Source organism: Megascapheus bottae, chromosome 7, assembly GCF_031878675.1.
Source record: "Megascapheus bottae isolate mThoBot1 chromosome 7, mThoBot2.hap1, whole genome shotgun sequence".
NCBI classification, from domain to species: domain Eukaryota; kingdom Metazoa; phylum Chordata; class Mammalia; order Rodentia; family Geomyidae; genus Megascapheus; species Megascapheus bottae.
In genome coordinates, this window is record NC_143515.1 from 12,892,625 (window position 1) to 12,913,394 (window position 20,770).

At 44.5% G+C, this 20,770-nt stretch overlaps 1 protein-coding gene across 1 annotated transcript in view; it reads right to left on the reverse strand.

The window, feature by feature from the left end:
* Positions 1 to 20,162, reverse strand: part of Tbc1d8 (TBC1 domain family member 8) — a 110,980-nt gene extending 90,818 nt beyond the window's left edge. The window contains exon 1 of the mRNA XM_090336517.1: positions 19,896 to 20,162. Coding sequence (XP_090192643.1) covers positions 19,896 to 20,022 — 127 coding nt within the window. The 5' untranslated portion in view covers positions 20,023 to 20,162. The remainder of the gene's footprint in view (positions 1 to 19,895) is intronic.
* Between the last annotated feature and the right edge of the window lie 608 nt (positions 20,163 to 20,770).

Genomic DNA, 20,770 nt, shown 5'->3' on the forward strand with positions numbered 1-20,770 from the left:
TGAATAGGGAAGGGGGGAAAACAAGATGAGGGGTGGGGGGGAGGGTAATGGGGACCAAGACATGTGAAAGGGTATCAATGTATGTGAATTAATGCACCTTCTATCTGGCAAATATCATGTAACACTTATTAATTACAATGAAAAATATTAAAAAAAAAAAAACAAAGACAGGTCGCAGGCCAGATGGTGGTCAGAACTATGGCTTGCTGAGCTCTGTATTTGTTCCATGAAAACAGAAAAAAAAAAAAGATCTATCCAAGTGGCCCAGGATAGGGGCTTGTTTAGTGAGCCATAGCCACTTGGGAACTGTCGCCATTGTTTCCCTAATGTGCCATTTTCTTCACTCCATGATTGTCATAGTACGTAACTCTGGAGGCTTTAAACCCTCAGGTGTGTAGCGCAGTAGCCAGGCCCCGAGTTCAAGCTCTGGGACTGGCAAAGGGGGGGGGGGGCGGGAGAGACAGAGACAGAGACAGAGAGAGACAGACACGGAGAGAGAGAGACACAAAGAGACAGACCAAAGATTCAAATCTTTTTGTTGGTGTTGGTCACATGGCTTGAACTCTGGGCACTGTTTTCTGGGCTCTTTTGCTCAAGGCTAGTGCTCAACCACAGCTGCACTTCTACTTTTTAAGTTGTTAATTGGCACTAAAAGTCTTTTCTGCTTAGGCTGGATTTGAACTTCAATCCTCAGATTTTAGCCTCCTGAGTAGCTAGGATTAGAGGTGAGCCACCGGCATCTATTTCTGAAGGTTCAAATATTTAATCCAAACAAGACAACAAAGCCAGGAGCCAGTGGTTCACAGCTGTAATCTTGGTTCCTTATGAGGCTAAGATGAGGAAAAACCATAGTTCAAAGCCAGTATAGGCAAAAAATTTAAAAAGTCCTTAAGATTCTATCTCCAATTAACCAGTAGAAGCTGGGCTAGAGATATAGCTCAATTAGTAGAGAAAAATATAATGGAAATAAAATTTTAAAAATCACAGGTTTAATTAATAATGACAATAAAACTCTAAGGCAAATACAAAGTGGGAGAAATGCAAGCTCTTCAATTAAAAACTCAGTTTTCCTAGTAATCAAAATAATCAAGTCCTTTTTCTTATTAAGAGCAAACCAACAAAATTCTAAAGTTTGCAGTTTTAACTGTGACTTCAGTTACCAAAACTAGGTCTCTATGCCTTCCACAAGATCTAATTTATTGGGTCTGACGTACTGAGGCTACTTGAGCCATGCCTCCAACCCTGTTTTTTGTCTGGTTATACTGAAAATAGCATTTCATGGACTTTTTATCTTGGACTGGCCTCAAATTGAAAGCTCTTGAATAATCAGGATTAGAGACATGAGCCACCTATTTCTACTTTCGCTAGGCTGGTGCTATACTACTAAGCCACACCTGCAGCCCTATTTTTTTTCTTTTTTTCTTTTTTTTTTTGCCAGTCCTGGGCTTGAGCTCAGGGCCTGAGCACTGTCCTTGGACTTTCTCAAGGCTAGAGCTCTACCACTTGAGCCTCAGCACCACTTCCGGCTTTTTTCTATGTATGTGGTACCAAGGAATCGAACCCAGGTCTTCATGCATGCTAGGCAAGCACTTTAACCACTAGGCCAAACTCCCGGCCCCTGCAGCCCTATTTTTCACTGGCAATTTTCCTTCTATAAAACTGGAGTCTCTTGACTTTTTCTGTCCCATCTGGCCTAAAATTTTAATTCTCCCAATTTCAGCTTCCCATGAAACTAGGATAACAAGCATGCATCAGCTATAGGTTTTCAAAGAGTCTTGCAAACTTTTCTGCCGAGGCTAGCCTCAAACTGTAGTCCTTTCCTCTCAAGCCGCTCAAGTAGGTAGAATTACAGGTATGGCTATAGGCACTTGTCAGGATTCTGTGTAATTTCTAGACACATTTCCTCACAGTGAAAGTCTTTTCATGTCAACTAACAGATTCTAGTACATCTAGCTTTGCTGATCTGAACAAAAGAGGATGTGCCACGTATAACGTTTCCTCATTTGAAAGTACTATGCTGTTGAGACCAGCACTACATTTGGTATTAGGTGGTAGGAAGCTGTTCACCTTTCCTCTGTAGCACTGAGTTTCCATTTTATCACTTGTACTGTGCAGATGCATGTATCTTTCCTATTGCTCCAAGAGTGAAGGAACTCTATCCCAGGCCATTGGGTCCTTCAGAAAAGTGTTGTTATATGCATTATGCTTAGAATGGCAACCATGTGTTAAATGCCACATAGCCCTGTCATTTCATTACTGGGTGTTTTCCTACTAGGACCCATTCCATACTTTCTCTCAGCAAACAGGAAATAGCTATTTCACCACTGCCTCCAACAGCCACTCCCAGTCATCAAAGGTAACTGAGAAATTTCCCACTAGTACAAATCACACTGATCCTAGACCACACTTTAATATCTTATACTTCAAAAGGACTGAGACACTTCACAAATAACTTTTTTTGGGGCCAGTCTCAGGGCTTAAACTCAGGTCCTGATTGCTGTCCTTGGGATTTCTCAAGGCTAGGGCTCTACAACTTGAGCTACAGCACCCTTCTGGCTTTTTCTATGATGTGTTACTGAGGAATCGAATCCAGGTCTTCGTGCATGCTTGGCAAGCACTCTACCACTAAGCCAAACTCCTAGCCCAATATCAACTTAATTGAACACAACTCCAAGGTCTTAAGACCTCAAGTTAAAAATCCCCAAAACTATGACAAATCTCACTTTAAAATGTCTCATCATTGTATTGATCTGATATTCTCATTGTTACACGTGTTTTAGCTGCTCCTTACAACCAATTAGCTACTGGAACAGAACCGAAATACCACTCCAAAATATACTTTGTTAAATAAGGCACTTGAACCCCAGAAAAATGCAAGGCTGAAGATAATTCTTATCTCAGGAGAGACTACATTACACCCAGGTGAACTTTGTTACAAACCATCTTCCATCTTCCCAAGAGCCATTCTATCTGAAGACTTTGTTTTCATCCCTTTTCCTCATTACTCATTTCAGAATGGGTTAGTTGAATCAAGGAACCCTCACCTTTTCTCTTGGCAGAACTTCCTGATTATTCTTTTAAATCAGATTTGAGGCCTAAGCACCTGCCAAGGCCCAGAGTTGCATGAGTAGGAGGCCATTTAAAGGTCAAAGGTGAGGCTTATTCCAGAATCCTGTCCTTGTCTTCCTTGGAAAATGTGCCAGTTGAAAACTGGGTATCTACACACAGAAGACTGAAACATGACCTGTCTCTCAACCTGCACAAAAATAAATTCCAAATGGATCAAAGATTTTAATGTAAGGCCAGAAACTTTGACATTACTACAGGAAAATATGAGGAAAACCTAGGAAGAAACAGGCATAAGTGATTCCTTCCTGGATAGAACTCAATAGCACAGAAAGTAAAACTGAAAACTGCCCCAAACCCAAAGAAAATCTACAGAATGATAGAAAATATTTGTCAATTATTCTTCAGAAAAAAAAGGATTAACATCTGCAATATAGGAGCTCCAAAAATTAAAGACCAAAATAATAATCAAATTAATAAATGGACAGATGAGTTGAACAGTTTTCAAAAGGAGTACAAATGGGCAATAAATACATGAAGAAATGGTCAGCAGCCTTGGATATAAAGAAATGAAAATCAAAACATCATTGGGATTCTATCTCACTCATGTCAGAAGGCTATGATCAAGAAAAAGAATAGTCAATGCTAGCAAAGTTGGGGAGTAAGGATGCTAAAATTGTGCAGCCTCTGGGCCGGGAATGTAGCCTAGTGGTAGAGTGCTCACTTAGTAAGCACTAAGCCCTAGGTTCGATTCCTCTGTAACACATATTCAGAAAAAGCTGAAAATAGTGCTGTGGCTCAAGTGGCAGAGCATTAGCCTTGAGCAAAAGTGCCTAGGCCCTGAGTTCAAGCCCCAGGACTGGGAGGGAAAAAATCCTGTAGCCCCATGGAAATCAGTATGGAGGTTCCTTTAAAACCAGAGAACTGAACTAGGCACAGTGGCTCACCCCTGTAATCCTAGCTACTCAGGAGGCTGAGATCTGAGGATCAAGGTTCAAAGCCAGCCAGGGCACAAAAGACCTTGAGACTCTTATCTCTAATCACTAAAAAACAAGAAGTGGGGCTGTGGCTCCAGGGATAGGGTGGTAGCTTTGAGCTGAAGAGCTCATGGACAGTGCCCAGGCCCAGAGTTCAAGCCCCATGACCAACAACAACAACAACAACAACAAAAAATGAACTGAGGCTAGGAACGTGGCATCGTGGTAGAGTGCTTGCCTAGTATGCCCAAAGCCCTGGGCTTGGTTCCCTGGGTATCACATAAATAGAAAAGGCCAGAAGTGGTACTATGGCTTAGTGGAAGGAAGAGTGCTAACCTAGAGAAAGCCCATGCCCCAGGACTGGGAAGAAAAAGAAATAAAAACAGTTTCCTAGCAGTTGGCAGAACACTGGCTGTACATCCCATATCTGAGTTACCAAGTTCAATAATACACCCTAACCAACAAAGAGAAAGAAAATCTGCATGAAGCCTCCATTACTCCAGGAGAATGTGCCCTTCCTGAGCTCACAGGGACAGAGCCCAATCTCCTCACAAGGAGAACTTACCAAGAGATGGGTGAGTTGCTGATCGTGAGAGATGTTTTTAACAGCTTCCTGGTGATTTTGGAACCTAATCCCCCTATTAATCCCATTACCTTGGGACCATATGGAAATCTGAATGAGGATTCTTTCCCAAAGAATCTGAGGGAAAGTACAGTTAAAAGTCAATGTTGGTAACAAAAGGTGCATGGTATCCTTAATATGTGGCTATTAGATCCAAACAGTACAAGAGGGAGGACTCAATATTTGCATAGCCAATGCTATGGACATGGTATTAGAAATATAAACACAACCACATAAACATAAAAAATTATGACTATAGACATGTTTATTACATAAATTAATATGTATCTATGATACACAAACCCTTAGCCTAATTTTGAGTATGTTCTAAAATCTAAGTGCCAGTGATTGTATACAGATTCCCTTTTTGAACACTTGTTTGTTAAACATGTCATTTGAAATATGATGTAAAAATCAATGTTAATCAAGTCTTTAATAAAAAAGTCAATGTTGGTGAACTAATGCACCTTCTATCTGGTGAATATAATGTAACCCTTCCATTAATTACAAAAAAAATATATGAAAAAAACTCCAAAGATATATTGTGAGTAATGTTGGAAAAAAAAAGCAAATGCAGAACTGGGCGTGGTGGCTCATGCCTGTAATCCTAGTACTCAGAAGGCTGAGAATCTGAAGATCAAGGTTCAAAGCCAGCCCAGGCACAAAAGGACCTGAGACTCTTATCTCCAATTAACCTTTAGAAAATGGGAAGTGTGGCTGTGGTTCAAGGGCAAGGCAGTAGCCCAGGCCCAGGGTGGTAGCCCTGAGCTGAAGAACTCAGGGACAGCGCCCAGGCCAGAGTTCAAGCCCCACAACCCACAAATAAATAAATATGCAAATGCACAGAAGGTGTGGATGCTGGATTTACAGAACCTGCCTTCCAGCTGGAACCTTGCAACAACTACATCCTTGACAGATAATGTATCACAGGCTATGTATTCAGAAAAGCAATCTGAAATATCTTATTTTTAATAATAACAAATTAGCAGAAGTCCTGAACCCACACTCCCTAAGCCCCTCCCTATGGTTCAGCTGATGGTGTTGATGCTGTCTAGAAGTGTTTCTGAGCAAGATGAAGCAGCTCAGCCTCTAATCATAGCTACTCAGAAAGTGGAGACCAGGGGACTGTGGTTTGAGGACAGCCCAAGCATCCAAGTTTCTAATAGCTGAGTGTCGTAGAGTGTGCCTGTCATCCTAATTATAGGGAAGCAGAATGGCTAGACATGGTAGTGTGCATCTTTCATCCCAGTAAAATGGGGGAGGGTAGTAGGAGGACACAGCCCAGGCCACCCCAGATATGAAGTCATTCATGTGGTAATGAGCTTGCCTAAGAAGTGTCACATCCTGAGTTCAAACCCTACATTTTAAGGGATAAGTTCAGAAGTTTCTTCCCAATGATTCTTTACTAGGCTTTTTTTTTTTTTTTTTTTTTTTGGTCGATCTTGAGGCTTGAACTGCAGACCTGGAGGTTGTCCCTGAGTTCTCCAGCTCAAGGCTATTGCTCTCTACTTGAGTCACAGTACTACTTCCGGTTTTCTGGTGGTTAATAGAAGATAAGCCTCACACACTTTTTGTGCCTCAGTTGGCTTTGAACAGTGGTCTTCAATCTCAGCCTCCTGAGTAGATAGGATTATAGCCATGAACTACCAGCGCCTGGCTAAACAAGATAATCCAAGGGGCACTGTCTCACATACAGGAATCAGGCGACACCAAATTCCAGCCAAGTAACATCTCCCAGTGTTACTTCTCAGTGCTAGGACTGAACCCAGGGCCTCAGAAATGCTGAACACACTCTGAACCACACCTCCAGGCGACATTATTTATTTGTACGAGTGCCTGCTGGCTTACCTTAAGCAAGCTCTGGCTTGGCTTTCCACTCAGGACTGGTGTTCTACCCCTCGAGTCACAGAGCTGGACTTCTGGTCTTTGTTGTTCAACTGGAGATAAGAATCTCATGAATTTTTCTACCCCAGCTAGCTTTGAACTAGCTCCTCAGATCTCAGTCTACTGAGTAGCTAGGATTACAGGCTTGAGGCTACTAGCACCCAGAACAATACCTAATTTGTGTGTGTGTGTGTGTGTGTGTGTGTGAGAGAGAGAGAGAGAGAGAGAGAGAGAGAGAGAGAGAGAGAGAGACAGAGAGACAGAGAGACAGAGAGACAGAGACAGAGAGACAGAGAGAGACAGAGACAGAGACAGAGGAGAGAGTGAGGGGAGGGGAGAGAGGAAAGAGGGGAGAGAGGTAAGAGGGGAGAGGGAGGAGAGAGAGAGAGGAGAGAGAGAGAGGGAAGAGAGAGAGGGGGAGAGAGAGGAAGAGAGAGGGGGAGAGAATCTTTGAGTCTAGGAATTTGAAATTACTTCCTGCTTGAGCTGGCTTTGAACCATAATCCTCCTATCTCAGCCTCGAGTCCCTAGGTTCACAGGTGTCAGCCACCAGTAGCCAGCTAATACCTAATTTTTAAGATGCTATATTCTTTTTTGGGGGGCCAGTCTTGGTTGAACTCAAGGCCTGAGCACTGTCCTTGGGCCTTCTCAAGGCTAGAGCTTTACCACTTGAGCCACAAAACCATTTCTGCCTTTTTTCTATGTATGTGGTACCGAGGAATTGAATCTGGGTCTTCACGCCTGCTAGGTAAGCACTCTACCACTAGGCCAAAACTCCTGGGCCCGGTTGCTATAGTCTTAAATACTTCTCCTTTCCAGGTAAGACAACTACCTCCAAATACAAAGCCAATATTCTGGTTTCAAAAAGCGAACACAACAGAACCCCACCACTACCACTGTTCACAGTCCAGCCAAATATGTGTAAGTCCCTCTAAAACCAACCAACTCTCCTACTCCCTAGCCAATGGAGTGCCCTACAGCTCAATCAGAACACCCACCACATAGATCCCACTGGACAAGCACTATCCCATAGGACTGACCCGCTTCGAAGGCCAACCAGCAGCCCCAAGGTATCATCTATGCTTCTCACCAACCCACTATAAATCAGGACTGGCATGTCTCTCCTCATGCTCCATCGTTTGTTCTAGCAGTTCCCAGAACTCAGGGGAATACTATGTTTACCAGACCACTAGAAAGAACAGGATAAAAGGATAAACAAAGATATAGAAACAAAAGCCATATAATGAGTGATTGTTGTCCTTAATGTACTATGTTATCTCTCATCTCTTTTGCTGTCCCTTGGTTATCTCATATTGTTACAGTATCTCACTTTGTTATCTGATATATTGGATATATTTGTATTTGGTTATTTGAAATTGGATATGGAAGGGGGAAAAAAACAGATGAGGGGTGGGGGTGGGAGTGAGGGAAATGGGGACCAAGACATGAGAAAGGGTATCAATGTATGTGAAGTAATGCACCTTCTATCTGGTGAATATAATGTAACCCTTCTATTAATTACAATAAAAAATATATGAAAAAAAAAAGAAGTGTGTGGATGCCAGGCCCTGGCCTGTCATGCTGGGAAATGGAAGAGAAGTGGGGAGGAGGAGAGGAGAGGATGGAAAGGGGAGGGAAGAGGAAAGATAGAGGAGATGGAGGTGCATGGGTAAAGTCTAGAAGGGCCCTGAACCCAAAAGTTTCTGTCCGTGTGGTGTCTGGCCCTCCCAGCATCTGTTAACCAATCTGGATTCTGATTGAGCTCCTAACCTGCCATACATTAGTGATGAAGGCTCCATCTGTAGCCTCTTTCTCCTCTGGAGCTGATGGCTCCAAACTTGAACTCTGGGCTGTCATTCCAGTGACCAGCCCCAACTAGGGTAGCCTCACTAGAAGATGCTCTGTGACCCAGAAATTCTATGAGATGTGGGAGCTGTGTGTCAGGGCCTGGGATCCAAGACCCTGATATCAACACACAATTTGTTACTGACACCCTTGCCACTCAGGAAAGTATAGGGATTTTACGAGCTCTGTGCCAGGAGTCTGGGCAGACACCAAGCATATATGTGTCTCAGTTTGTCATACAGAGTCACTGACAGAGTCGTTGAGCCAATCATCTCTTTCCAACAACTTAAACCTACTTGTCAAACTAAAGTCCTTGGAAAATGACCCACCAGATCTCCTCTCCCAGGACTCCTCCACCCTGACCTGGCTCAAGGCTGATAGTGCTTTCCAAGTCCATACCTGTCCATTTAACATTCAACAGACACTTGCTTCTTGCCAAATAATAATCTGTAACAATAAAATAAAAAGCACATCTTGATTTGTGCCCTTAACATGCTATTCCTGCTTCCTTACCAGCCCCTGATCTCTCAGCCTATTTCTGTGAGACATCATCTTACACCCAATCCACAGCTCTCCAGGGTCTTAGTAACCTTTTCCAATGTGTATTGCACAGGGGGCCCTTCCCTCCTCCCAGCATGCCTTGACGTCAGGGTACATGCTTCCTCCTGCTCCCTAGGTCACCCTAACCCCCATACACACTGCTTTAAGGGTTACTAACATCCAGCCATCTCATGTTTAACTAGTCCAAACTAGACTCTTGGTGGCCTCAGGGCCTTTTCACATGCCATTTCCACTGCTCAAGAGCCTTTCCTCAACTTTTACCAGTTAATACTGTCTTGCACACCCTCCAAAGAACTCAGTTAAGATCACAGGTCCATCCTAAAAATTAGCCTGGCATCGGGCCAGGAGTTTGGCCTTGTGGTAGAGTGCTTGCCTAGCATGCACAAAGGCTGGGGCTCGATTTCTCAGTACCACATACATAGGAAAAGCTAAAAGTTGTGCTGTGGCTCAATTGGTAAGCTTCTGTTCTTGAGAAAGTCCAAGGACAGTGCTCAGGCCCTGAGCTCAAGCCCAGGATTGGCAAAAAAAAAAAAAAAAGGAAAAAGATTAGTCTGGCATTCTCTCTTGCAAACTTTATATTCACCACCATTTATAATGCAGTAATCGTGGTTGGATATCACCCTATGCCAACCCCTATACCACCAACCTTCTTCATCTCTAGACTGTATCCTTCCTGAGGGGGTAGGTGCTGAGGAAACAAAATACTGAGACCCCCAAAAAGGAGTTAGTTATGTCATCAAATCATATCTGAGTATAAGACACAAAGATCATGAACTTAAAATTGTAAAATGATTTTCTCTAGAGAGAGAGAGAGGAAAAAAATCAGAACACAGCCATGTGTTAAGTGGCTCACACTTATAATTGTAGCAACTGAGGAGGCTGAGATATAAGGACTGAGATTCAAGGCCAGCTGAGGAGCAGAAAGTCTGACATTTTTATCTCTAACCACAAAAAAAGCAGAAGTGGAGGTATGGCTCAAATGGTAGAACAGAGCCTTGAACAGAAAAGGTCAAGAAAGAGAGCAAGGCTCAAGCCCTACTACAAGCACAATATATACATATATATATATATATATATATATATTCAGATAAAAGTACCTGACTAAGTTAGATGCATTTCTGAAAATAGGTGTCCGTTTAAAAGAGACACAACACATCTAATATATGCTAGACATTCCCAAGGCTAAATATAGCTCACTGCCAGGACCAAGCACTAATGACACAGATATCCAGGGATGAAGATAGGCCCCTTCTCCAGCACCCTGCACACCTACTGTACAAGGGAAATGCCAGGCTCTCCTAGGCTTCAGATGCTGGGCCTCTTTGATCAGAGTGATAGGAACATGTAAAGTAGCACATGAACCTAGAGCTGGTGGCTCATGCCTATAATCCTAGCTACTCAGGAGACTGAGGTCTGAAAATTGCACTTCAAAACCAGCCCAGACAAGAAAGCCCATGAGATTCACCTCCAATTAGCCACCAGAAACTGGAAAGTGGCTCAAAATGGTACAGAGTGTTGCCTTAAGCAAAAGAGCTCAGGGACAGCACCCATGCCCTGAGTTCAAATGAAACAAGTACAAAATCTTATCCCAGGCTCCTCCTGGAAATCAAGTCCTTTCCCCTGCATGGCTCCCCCACTCTTTTACCTCCAACTCTCCCAAATGACAGGCTTTACAATATTATTCCTTAGATCAATTTATTTATTTACTATAGGGCTAGAGATTAAACTCAGGGTTTTGTATAATATGCTGAGAAAGCCTTCTATCTCTGAGCTACATCTCCAGCTTTTCCCTTTTTCTTTTGAGATAGGGTCTAGCCCTGTTTGCTTCCAGGCGGCCTTCACTTCCAAGTCACAATTCTACATCAGATTCCCAAGCACTGGGTTTAAAGACACCAATCATAGCATTCATACTTTTTTTTTGGTCAAAACTGGGATTTTGAACTCAGAGCCTGAAGCTAGCCAGGCAGGAGAGATCACTTATATCATGACCTCATCCATTTTTTGCTTTAGTGAGTTTGGCAAGTAAGGTCTCACATTTTAACCCGAGTTGGCCTTGGACTATTTTCCTCCTACCTAATCATCTGATACAACTGGGATTACAGGCACATACCACTCTATGTGGTTTATTGGGCTCTTGATAACTTTTTCTGCCCAGTCAAACCCTGGATACTTACCTTCCAAGTAGCTGGGATCTTAAGACACTCAAATTCTCTCTCCCTCTCTCTCCCTCCCTTCCCCCTCCCTCTCTCATATATCTTTTTACTATCCACACAAACAGCATGGGGTCTGGTCTAGTACCCTGTCTTCTAGAAGTTTCCCTATAGTCTTCTACCCCCCCCTTCAATCTGAGCCCAGAGAAGGACAGAAGAGCAGACTGCCTTTCACTATGCGGGGGCTTAGATGGCCAATGTATCGCATGTGGTATGCTGAGTTCCTGAACCAACAGGGACTGGAAGGACCTTCTCCTATTCTACTGTCCACTGTCTTTCTCAGTCCTCTGAAATCACACAAATCAGAAGAACTCTTGTTCCTCAAGACAGGTGACAGTGGCTAGTCCTTCCCCCCATATGGAACCACAAAAATGAGAAAGGTCATTCCCTCCCTACTCCAGAGGGGACCTAGACCCCATGTGGGTCTGTTCCAACAGTTACCTCAGACTCTTGGGCCAATCCTACCTAACTCTACAAGGCTGCTCTGGCTTCATGAAACCTCAGCATAGAGCTTTCTGCAGGTCTTCATTTCTGAAGGGTCTTCAACCATCTAAGACTTTGATTAGATGAACCAGGAACCAGTGGTTACACAAAATCCTAGCTACTCAGGAAGCTGAGGCCTAGAGGATCATAATTCAGAAAAGTCTGCAAGACTCCATCTCCTTAATCAGCAAAAAGCCACACTGTGGAAGGATGGCTTAACTAGTGGAGCACCCTCTGTGATCCAGCAAGCTGAACAAGAAAGCATAAGACTCTGAGCTCAAACGCTAGGGAGGGAAAACAGATGGATTAGATGACTCTGTGACCTGTTATGCCTTTCTCTTAGTAAGCAGTCTTTGGCTATATGGAGTGCCCTCTGTGCCAACTGCCACAGGTAAGGAATGGTATGGTACATTTCTGCCACCCAACATCTCAGAAATTCCCCTAGGAACAAGTAACAACAGTGCAAGCTGGGCACAGGTGGCTCACATCTGTAATCCTAGTGAAACAGGAGGCTGAGATCTAAGGATCACAGTTTAGAGCCAGCCCAGGCACGAAACTCCGTGAGACTCTATCTCTCCTTTAACCACCTGAAAACTGGAAGTGGTGCTGTGGCTCAAAGTGGCAGAGGGCTAGCCTTGAGCTGAAGAGCCCAGGCGCAAAGTTCAAGCCCATGACCACCAACAACAAAGAAGTACAAACTCCTGAGGAAGAGTAACTTCAGATTTAAATATATCAGTTATTCAAAAAATTGGAAAACCACAAAAGACCAAGCTCCTTTAGATATTTTAATATGTCTAATTGAAAAAAATGACAAAATATTCACACATCTCCTAAAAACTGGATAACACAAAATAAGTAACCCAACAGAAGAATGAAGCAAAAGATATAAATAATCCCTAGAAGGAAAAGATGCTTAATCTATCATATGTATAACAAAAAGAAATTCCATCTCAGTAGTTCTGAGGTACTGTTTGTGTGCATGTGCATGTGTGAGCTTGAACTCAGAGCCTGGGTGCTGTCCCTTACCTTTGTGGCTGAAGGCTAGAGCAATGTCATATGAGCTACACCTCCACTTTCAGCTTTTTGCTAATTGAAGATCGAGTCTCACTTTTCTGCCTAGACTAGCTTTGAACCATGATCCTGAAATCATGACATCCTCAGTAGATAGGATACAAATGTAAGCCACCAGCACCTAACCCGATATACTTTAATAACTACTATATTGCAAAATGCTACATCTCCAGTCAGCTAGCAAAAGCAAAAGTGTACCACTGTGGGAATTCCAATAGATTGCAACCAGAAATGTAAACACACACAATCACCTGGGAAAAGAATTAAGAATGATGTAGAATTTGAACCTATCCAGCCCAGGATAAAGATAGCTCACAAAGGTTCCAGCCCTCTCCCTCCAGGCGCCTAGTAGAATGGCACATTCTTAGGTGTGAGTTGAGGATAGCCATGTGACTTTCTATAGCCAGTCAAAGGGGTTTACATTAATTCCGTGGAAGTTCTCTTCCCCATCCTGGGATCTTGGAAGCACAGATTGGAACCTTCACCTATCCCAAATGCCTCCAATGAAAAGAAGCTCCTGCTAGGCCACACTTGTATGTAACGCACATAGGAGACAGAAGTCCATGAATGGGGACTCTTGTTCCTGCAGCATAACTGATCCCATGGTGACTGACTTGCCCCCTCCCCCGCCCCAAAAAGGCACTCATAGATATTTTCTCTTAGAAAGTTTTCATTACCATTATACAAAAATATTCATAGCAACACCATGTATACCAGCAAAAACAGCCAGAACCCCCAAACCCACTAACAACAGCATATTATTGAACAGATTATCACACAGAAATGAATGAATTACAGCTTGTCTTTTCTGCTCAGTGCTGTCACTTTCCCACTTGAGGCGCAGCTCCACTTCCAGTTCTTTGCTGATTAATTGGAAATGAGAGTCTCATGGACCAAGATGGTTTTGAATTAAGATCCTCGCTAGGTAGCTAGGACTACAGGCATGAGCCACTGACACCTGGAATATTATATTATAATATATATAATATATTTTGTTGGTAAAAGGTATTGGGTCTACCTAGTGTTAATTCCACTACTTGCACTTTACGTTACAGAGATAGGCTTATGCACATGGAAGATCACATATTTAAAAAGAACCACAATGTGCAGTGCCCTTTATAAGGAACTCTTACTAAAGAAGCTGTTTGTTTTGTTGTGGATTTTTCTTTTCTTTTCGTGGATTTTCTTTTCTTTTCTTTTTTCAAGGCAGGCAGAAAAATAATTTTTTAAAAATCAGTGGGACAACAGACCCCCCAAGTGTTCAAGAATATAAATGACTCAAATTGTGGAGCTATGATAATTGGCTGCTGATGCCCTGGAGAATTGTGCTGGCTGTGATGAAATCATTTGCATAAAGGTTACCAGTGGGCAGGTCTAACAGCTGGTGCAGGCCAGCACACTACTGCCTGTCCTACAGAAACAATGCTCTGTTATTTATTCCTGGGCTGCACAATTTCTATTTCCAGGCTGGTGCAAAACCTTTTTTAAATTCACAAGTTTTTCATCAGTCAGTTCTCCTTGAACAGCCAGATATTCAACAAATGTTTGTCAAGAATGCTTCAGACTATAGCTCACTCAAAGCTACAATCCTAGTTACTTGGGAGGTACAGATGGAAGATTATGGCTCAAGACCAGTCTGGACATAAAAGATCCTGAGATTCCATCTCAATGGCTAGGCACAGTGGTATGTGCCTGTCATTCCCAGCCATACTACTTTGCAAGCTCATGGCCCCTTTGTTCAATCCCCAATACCATCGAAAAAGAAGAGAGTGGTCTAGTAACAAGAACCATCTTAGCACTGGAGAATAGCAGAGAAGAACAAAGATCTGGGGCCTCACTCCCTCCTGTAACTCATGCTCTGCCTCCTTTCAGGCAGATTAAGCCAGCAAGAGCTGCTGTATAACCAAGGAAGATGTGTGCCCTGCAGGAAAGTGGAAGTGGCTTCAAATCAGGTGGCCCAATTCAGAGTAAAACAAAAGACAGGGTAGTATCTCCTAAGGGTAATGGAAAGATTCAATTTTTCCAATTTTATTTTTTTAAGTGCCAGGCCCCAGATGCTCAACTTTCCAGAAAGTTAAACTCAGGTTCAGACTAGAGGGTGACAAGAAGGAATTGAGCAGTGGGGAAGATGAAGGGCAGAGGAGGCAGCCAGGACAGCTGGTGAAGGTCTTGGCAGAGAAAAGTGCCTGGCACATGGGATCTGTCTGTGCTTAAGAACAGAAAGCAGAGGAGAAACAGTCTGGGAGTTAGTTCCAGGGCAGCTCATGCAACCCCAAGAAGTAATTAAAATATTATCACAGCCACATTTTAATATTTGAAAGTTAAAAATAAGGACGTCTGTACAGGCATATTATCAGATTTACCTCTTTTACTTTCAATACATTCCTCCTTTACCCAGTGGCACCAGAATGTGGGGGTCAAGACTATAAAATCATTCCCATCATTGTTAGGAAATGAATTATTTTAAAGGTACCAGCCACTCAATCACACTCAGGTCTTCTGTGTGGCTTACAGGTCTTACAAGTCCTCACCACCCATCACTCACATTAACTTCCGTCTTCAGATGTTCTGAACTGGGTACCTGTGGCTTATACCTATAATCCTTGCTACTCACTCAGGAGGCTGACAACTAGAGGTTCATGGTCCAAGGCCAACTTAGGGGAAAAAAAGACTTCTCGAATTAACCAGCAAAAATGCAGACTGGAGGCATGGCTCAAATGGTAAAACACCAGCCATGGGCAAGAAAGCTACGCAAGAGCCCAAAGCTCTGAATTTGAAGTTTCATATGGCCACATACCCACACAGAATGATACCCTAGAGTGACTAAAATTGCCTTTGATTGTTTATAAATCCAGGGCCCTGGTGGGACCTCTCATTAAATACAATTCTTACAAAGGTTTAAGCTTTTAGTAAATGAAGGGGCTTATCAGTCATTCAAATTTATTTAGCTCTTTTTATCAGTATACTTCATTTATGAACCTATATTCAAACTAGTCTGCTTCTTTGTGGTCTCTTTTCATGTGTTTTAGGAAAACAAGAACCAAGATTCTGGAACCACCACCTTGGACATTTACCCAAGGTAGCAAGCTGCCTGGCTGAGCCAATGAATCATCTAGCTGATGGAAATGAAACCTATCAACAAATTCAACTACCTGAACAGAGCTCTGGACAACACCTAACACAGCAGCCAGAAGAGGCCACACCACACAGGGGTCACCAGGTTCCAGTCTTTCGACAGAGCTGCTCTGAGTAAGCCTGGTGTCTCCATATGAATCCCTTGATTTCCCATTCCAGAGGCACTAGAGGCTTCGCTATTAGACATGGTGTGCAGACACACACTAGATGTCTGAAGAAACACCAAGGTGAAGTTCTCTCTGTGGTCAGTGAAGCTCTGTACCCACATCTTGCAAAAATGCCCGGCCGTTAGCCATTGGGTAATCCTTAGCACAAACCTGCTTTGAAATAGCTAAGCTTTTCAGTACTTTTAGGAAGTATCAGAAGGTCTCTTGTTTTGTTAGCATACATTAATTGGCTTACAAGCAGGGATTTCATTGTGACAGTGCCACAAGTGGATACAATGTATTCCAATCAATTTCAGCCATCCTCTTCTACTTCTACTTTTTTCCCAATATTGTTTCATCAGGTTTCAGTGTTCCCTTTTCATAGATGCCCACAAATTACATCCACCACCTTCATCTTCTTTCACCTTCCTTACCGCCCCGCAACATACAGAGCCCGTTTCTTTCCCTGCTACAACCCATCAATAGCTTCACTGAAAATGATTTATACTGTTTTCATATATACTTACAGTGTACCTCAAAATTATTCATGGTCCTATTCCCTCTCCATTAAACCTCAACCTTCTCTTCTAAGTAGCCCCACAGTTGGATTCGTGTTCTCATATATGTGTGTGTAACTATGTACACAGCTATATTCATGAATATGTATGTCTATCTTCCATGACTGACACTATCATGAGCTTGTCTTGTCTCAATCAGTATATCCTCCAAATGCATCCATTTTCCTGCAAATGGCAGGATATTTTTCTTTAGCTGTGATGTATTCCAGATGCATACATATATACACATATTATGCATACACACACACACGTGTGTGTGTGTGTGTGTGTGTGTGTGTGTGTGTATTCTTCATCTGTTGTTTGGTTCCTCAGCTGATTTCATCCTTTGGCTATTATGAACAGAGCTTCAGTAAGCATGTATCTACTTGTATATTGATTTTCTTTCCTTCAGACATGCACAGTAGTGGCATGATGGAGTCACACGGGAGATCCTCAATACTGAGGAAATACTGCACTCCCTAATAGATAAATACATATTTTTTTGCCAGTCCTGGGCCTTGAACTCGGGGCCTGAGCACTGTCCTTGGGCTTTCTCAAGGCTAGAGCTCTACCACTTAAGCCACAACACCATTTCTGGCTTTTTTCTATATATGTGGTATTGAGGAATTGAACCAGTATCTTCATGTATGCTAGGCAAGCACTCTACCACTAGGTCAAACTCCCAGCCCATGCATATTTCTTATATCCTCTACTACAGAGAAAATTTACACAGTTACTGATGTGCTCATAGGTCTTTTGTTTTTTTTTTTTTAAGGTGACTTTGTTTTTCCATTTTCAAACCTACTGAGTGCCAAACACAAGTAAGTTCTCTATGTGCACCATGTTTTGTTAGTTTCTGGTGGGGGTTTTTGTGTGTGTGCCAGTACTCAGGGCCTGGATCTTAGCATTTTTTCTCAAAGCTGGTACTCCACCACTTGAGCCACAGCTTTACTTTTGGCTTTTTGGTGGATAACTGAAGGAAAGAATTTCACAGACCGTCCAGCTAACTTCAAACGTCAATCTTCAGATCTCAGACTCCTGAGATTAGCTAGGATTACAGTCAGGATCGATTTAAGGCTTAAAGTAAGCCTTCGCAAAGCACAAAATATCAAATTGTAACTTCTTAATCCACATCCTCTTGATGAAGAACTGTAAAATTATACCAATTGTACATAAGTAATGTCATACTGCACAGTCATATGGTAAAGTCAAAACTGCTTTGTTGGCAGAGCCATGCCATTTGCTTCCCAGCTCAAGTCAAGTCCCAGGTCAAGTGCTCAACTAGAGGAGTCCTCACTCTAGCACAATCAACAAGAGGTTCTAGGTCTCTAAGGAATAAAGTATCCTTTGTGAGGGCTTTCCCCCTGAAAGCCTTTAGGAAAATTATGAGCCAAGTGTGAAGGTTCAGTCCTATAATCCCAGTATTTAGGAGCCTAAGGCAGGAGAATGACAAGTTTGAAGTCAATCTAGGTTACTTAGTGAGACCCTATCTTAAAAAAGAATAGAGCCTGTAACCAACCTACTTTGGATGCTGAGATATGAAAATTACAGTCTGAAGCCAACTTAGGCAGGAAGGTCCATGAGACTCCTATCTCCAATTAACCAGCGAAAAGCCAGGTTCAAGTAGGAGTGTGCCAGCTTTGAATGGATGGGGAAAAAAAGAAAGAACGAGAAAGTAAAAGGAAATAACTTTCTGCTTATTTATAATAAATTTAAAACAAGACCAATGCCACAGGCATTACATGAGACCTACTTGTTTATGGAATGCAATCCACACTGAGTTCCTCACAGACAGACTCTGCATACCTGAGTCAAACTCACAGGAAGGGAGCTGAAACTTAAGCAGGCCCTCCTGGGCCCTGCTAGAAGGTGCCTCATCTGAAGGCCTCAAGCTCTCACTCACCCACCCTTCTGGTTCTTTAAGAACATACCAAACAAATATCAGTGTGCAATAAACTAAGTAAATGAACGGAAGCATTTTACAGAGCAAACTGTCCTTATGCTTCCCACTTCTCCCATCTCCAAGCCCAGTGCTCAGCCCCAACTAAAGAAGGTCATTTATAGATTAGATACCCTACTTAATATAAAGATAAACTGTCTTCAATATTGAAGTCCTAAAACCTCTCTCTGCCCCAGACAGTATGCTGGTACGTTCCATCTCCCTAGAGTCCAGACACCACTGTCCTGCTTTGGGGCCTGTGAAGTTCCTATGGCTTCCTACATTAACTCCATCATCAAAGCCCACCTGTCATCCCAACTACCCACTCCTGGGGTCTCCAGAAGTCCCTTTCCTCTCACAAATCCAGCTGCCCACTTACTCCAAGGCTGAAGCACAGCAGTTACTCCCTTGCACCGCATTCCGCCTGGTTACAACTTATTGATTCATTTCTCTACCAGACTCCACTTCCTGGACCCTTTAGTTATTAACAGTTAACCTGGAGACCTAATCAGAGTGCTCCCTCTGGGTCCTCCAGCCTCACTCATTTCCACAGGAGGGATGTGACAGGATGGTTAGCATTCCCTTTCATTCTCACACCCCCGTATGGACACAGGGAATTTTCTTTAATATGTATAAACAGGTGTTGTAGCTAAAAATGTACACTGGCTTTAATTTTAAAAACCCGTGCACCATAACTTTTAGAGGAAAAAAATCTGCCTTGAGTTTTTTTAAATTAATTTTATAAGTATTGTTTTTATTTTTCTTTTCTTCAAAAAGACATTGAGAGGAGGAAAAGAGCCACACAAGCTCAATTTTGTCTTGTTGGGGAGGGAGGATCCGTGCTGCCTCCGTTTCCCCCTTCGAGAACTAAGCCCACTGGCTAGAGCGTCCTGGATCATCTGGGAACAGCACCGGCTCACCAAGGGCCGGCTGAGGTCCCTAGAAGCGACACCACCTGGAACCTCAGTAGTGTCCAGATGGTCCAGCCGGGGCCTGCCCGGGCGTACCCCGCAGTCACCTGGCCCCCACACAAACGCCTGGTCCCCGGAGAAGGGGAGGCGGGGCTGGCGACTCCCAGTCCCCGCTGCCTGCCGGGGGTCATGCTCTGGCTAGCGTTTCTCCTCCGATTCCCTAGCGAGTTCTGACCTCCGCGAGCTCCCGGGGCCAGGTGGCCAGACACCTGCTCTCCTGGAAAACGCCAGCCCGCGGGTGCCTCCTCCTCAGCCTCGACGAGAGGTTGCGAGACAAATGCAGAAGAAAGGAAAACGAGCCCAGGGCTGGGCCACCGTGGCCCAGCCTCTCCCAGGAAATCTCCACCTGCGATGCAGCCCCGAGCTGGGGGCCGCGGGCCCGGGAGGGAACGAGGCCCCGAACCAGCCCGCCCCAGCGCGCCCCTTACCGGTGAGGCGACCCCCGCCTTCGCCGTGCCCACGGCGCCGCTGCAGGATGAAGTAACAGCTGCTCTTCTGGGTCACCCAGAGCTTCAGAGCGTTCTTCAGCAGCACCTCCTCGGGCTTGAGCCACATCGCGGCGACCCGGCCGCGCCCGCGGGCCCCGGTTCACATCGCCCCGGCCGCTGGCCACACCGGGCCAACCCCGCTCGGCAAGAGGTGACGGCGGTGACGGCTGCGCGCGGGAACCGCAGTCCGCTCCGTACCCGGCGCTGGCGAAGTCCCGGGAGCGCGGCAGGCGCAGCTCGTCCCACTCAACCCGTGAGACCCCGCCCCGGGGAGGCCGGCTCCGGGACCTCTGGCCCCGCCTCTGGTTCCCTAGCTTGCAGCGCGGCGCCTCCCCTCCCCGCCCCCCGCCTCCGCCCCTCCGCTCTCCCATGAGGCCCCGCCCCCTGCCCTCTCATCATAGAGCCCCGCCCCCTCCTTGGCTCCGCCCACGGCCAGGCCCGCCCCCGGGCAGCTCCAGCCTGGCCAGCTCCCCAAGGCGCCTCCCGGGTTTCCGGGTCCCAGCGGCTGGTGCGCATAGTTCCGGAGTGGAGGGAGGAAGTCCCATCAAGCTGCCAGGTCCTCTCCCTCTGGTCCCGCCTCGCTCCCCTGGCGGCCGTGACCAGGAGACCGCTCCCCACCCCTCTACACTCCACCCCTCTCCGCCGCTGCGGAAAGGAGCTCCGGGTGAGCGGGTGGGAGGGGCGGGAGTGGAGGGGCTGTCGCCGAGTACCTCCTTCAATCCAAGCGATGGAGGGAGGACCTGAGAGAAAATACTTGTGTAAATTGCCCATTCCTGCGCATTTACCTTGGAGGAAGACAAAATGCAAGTGTTTGG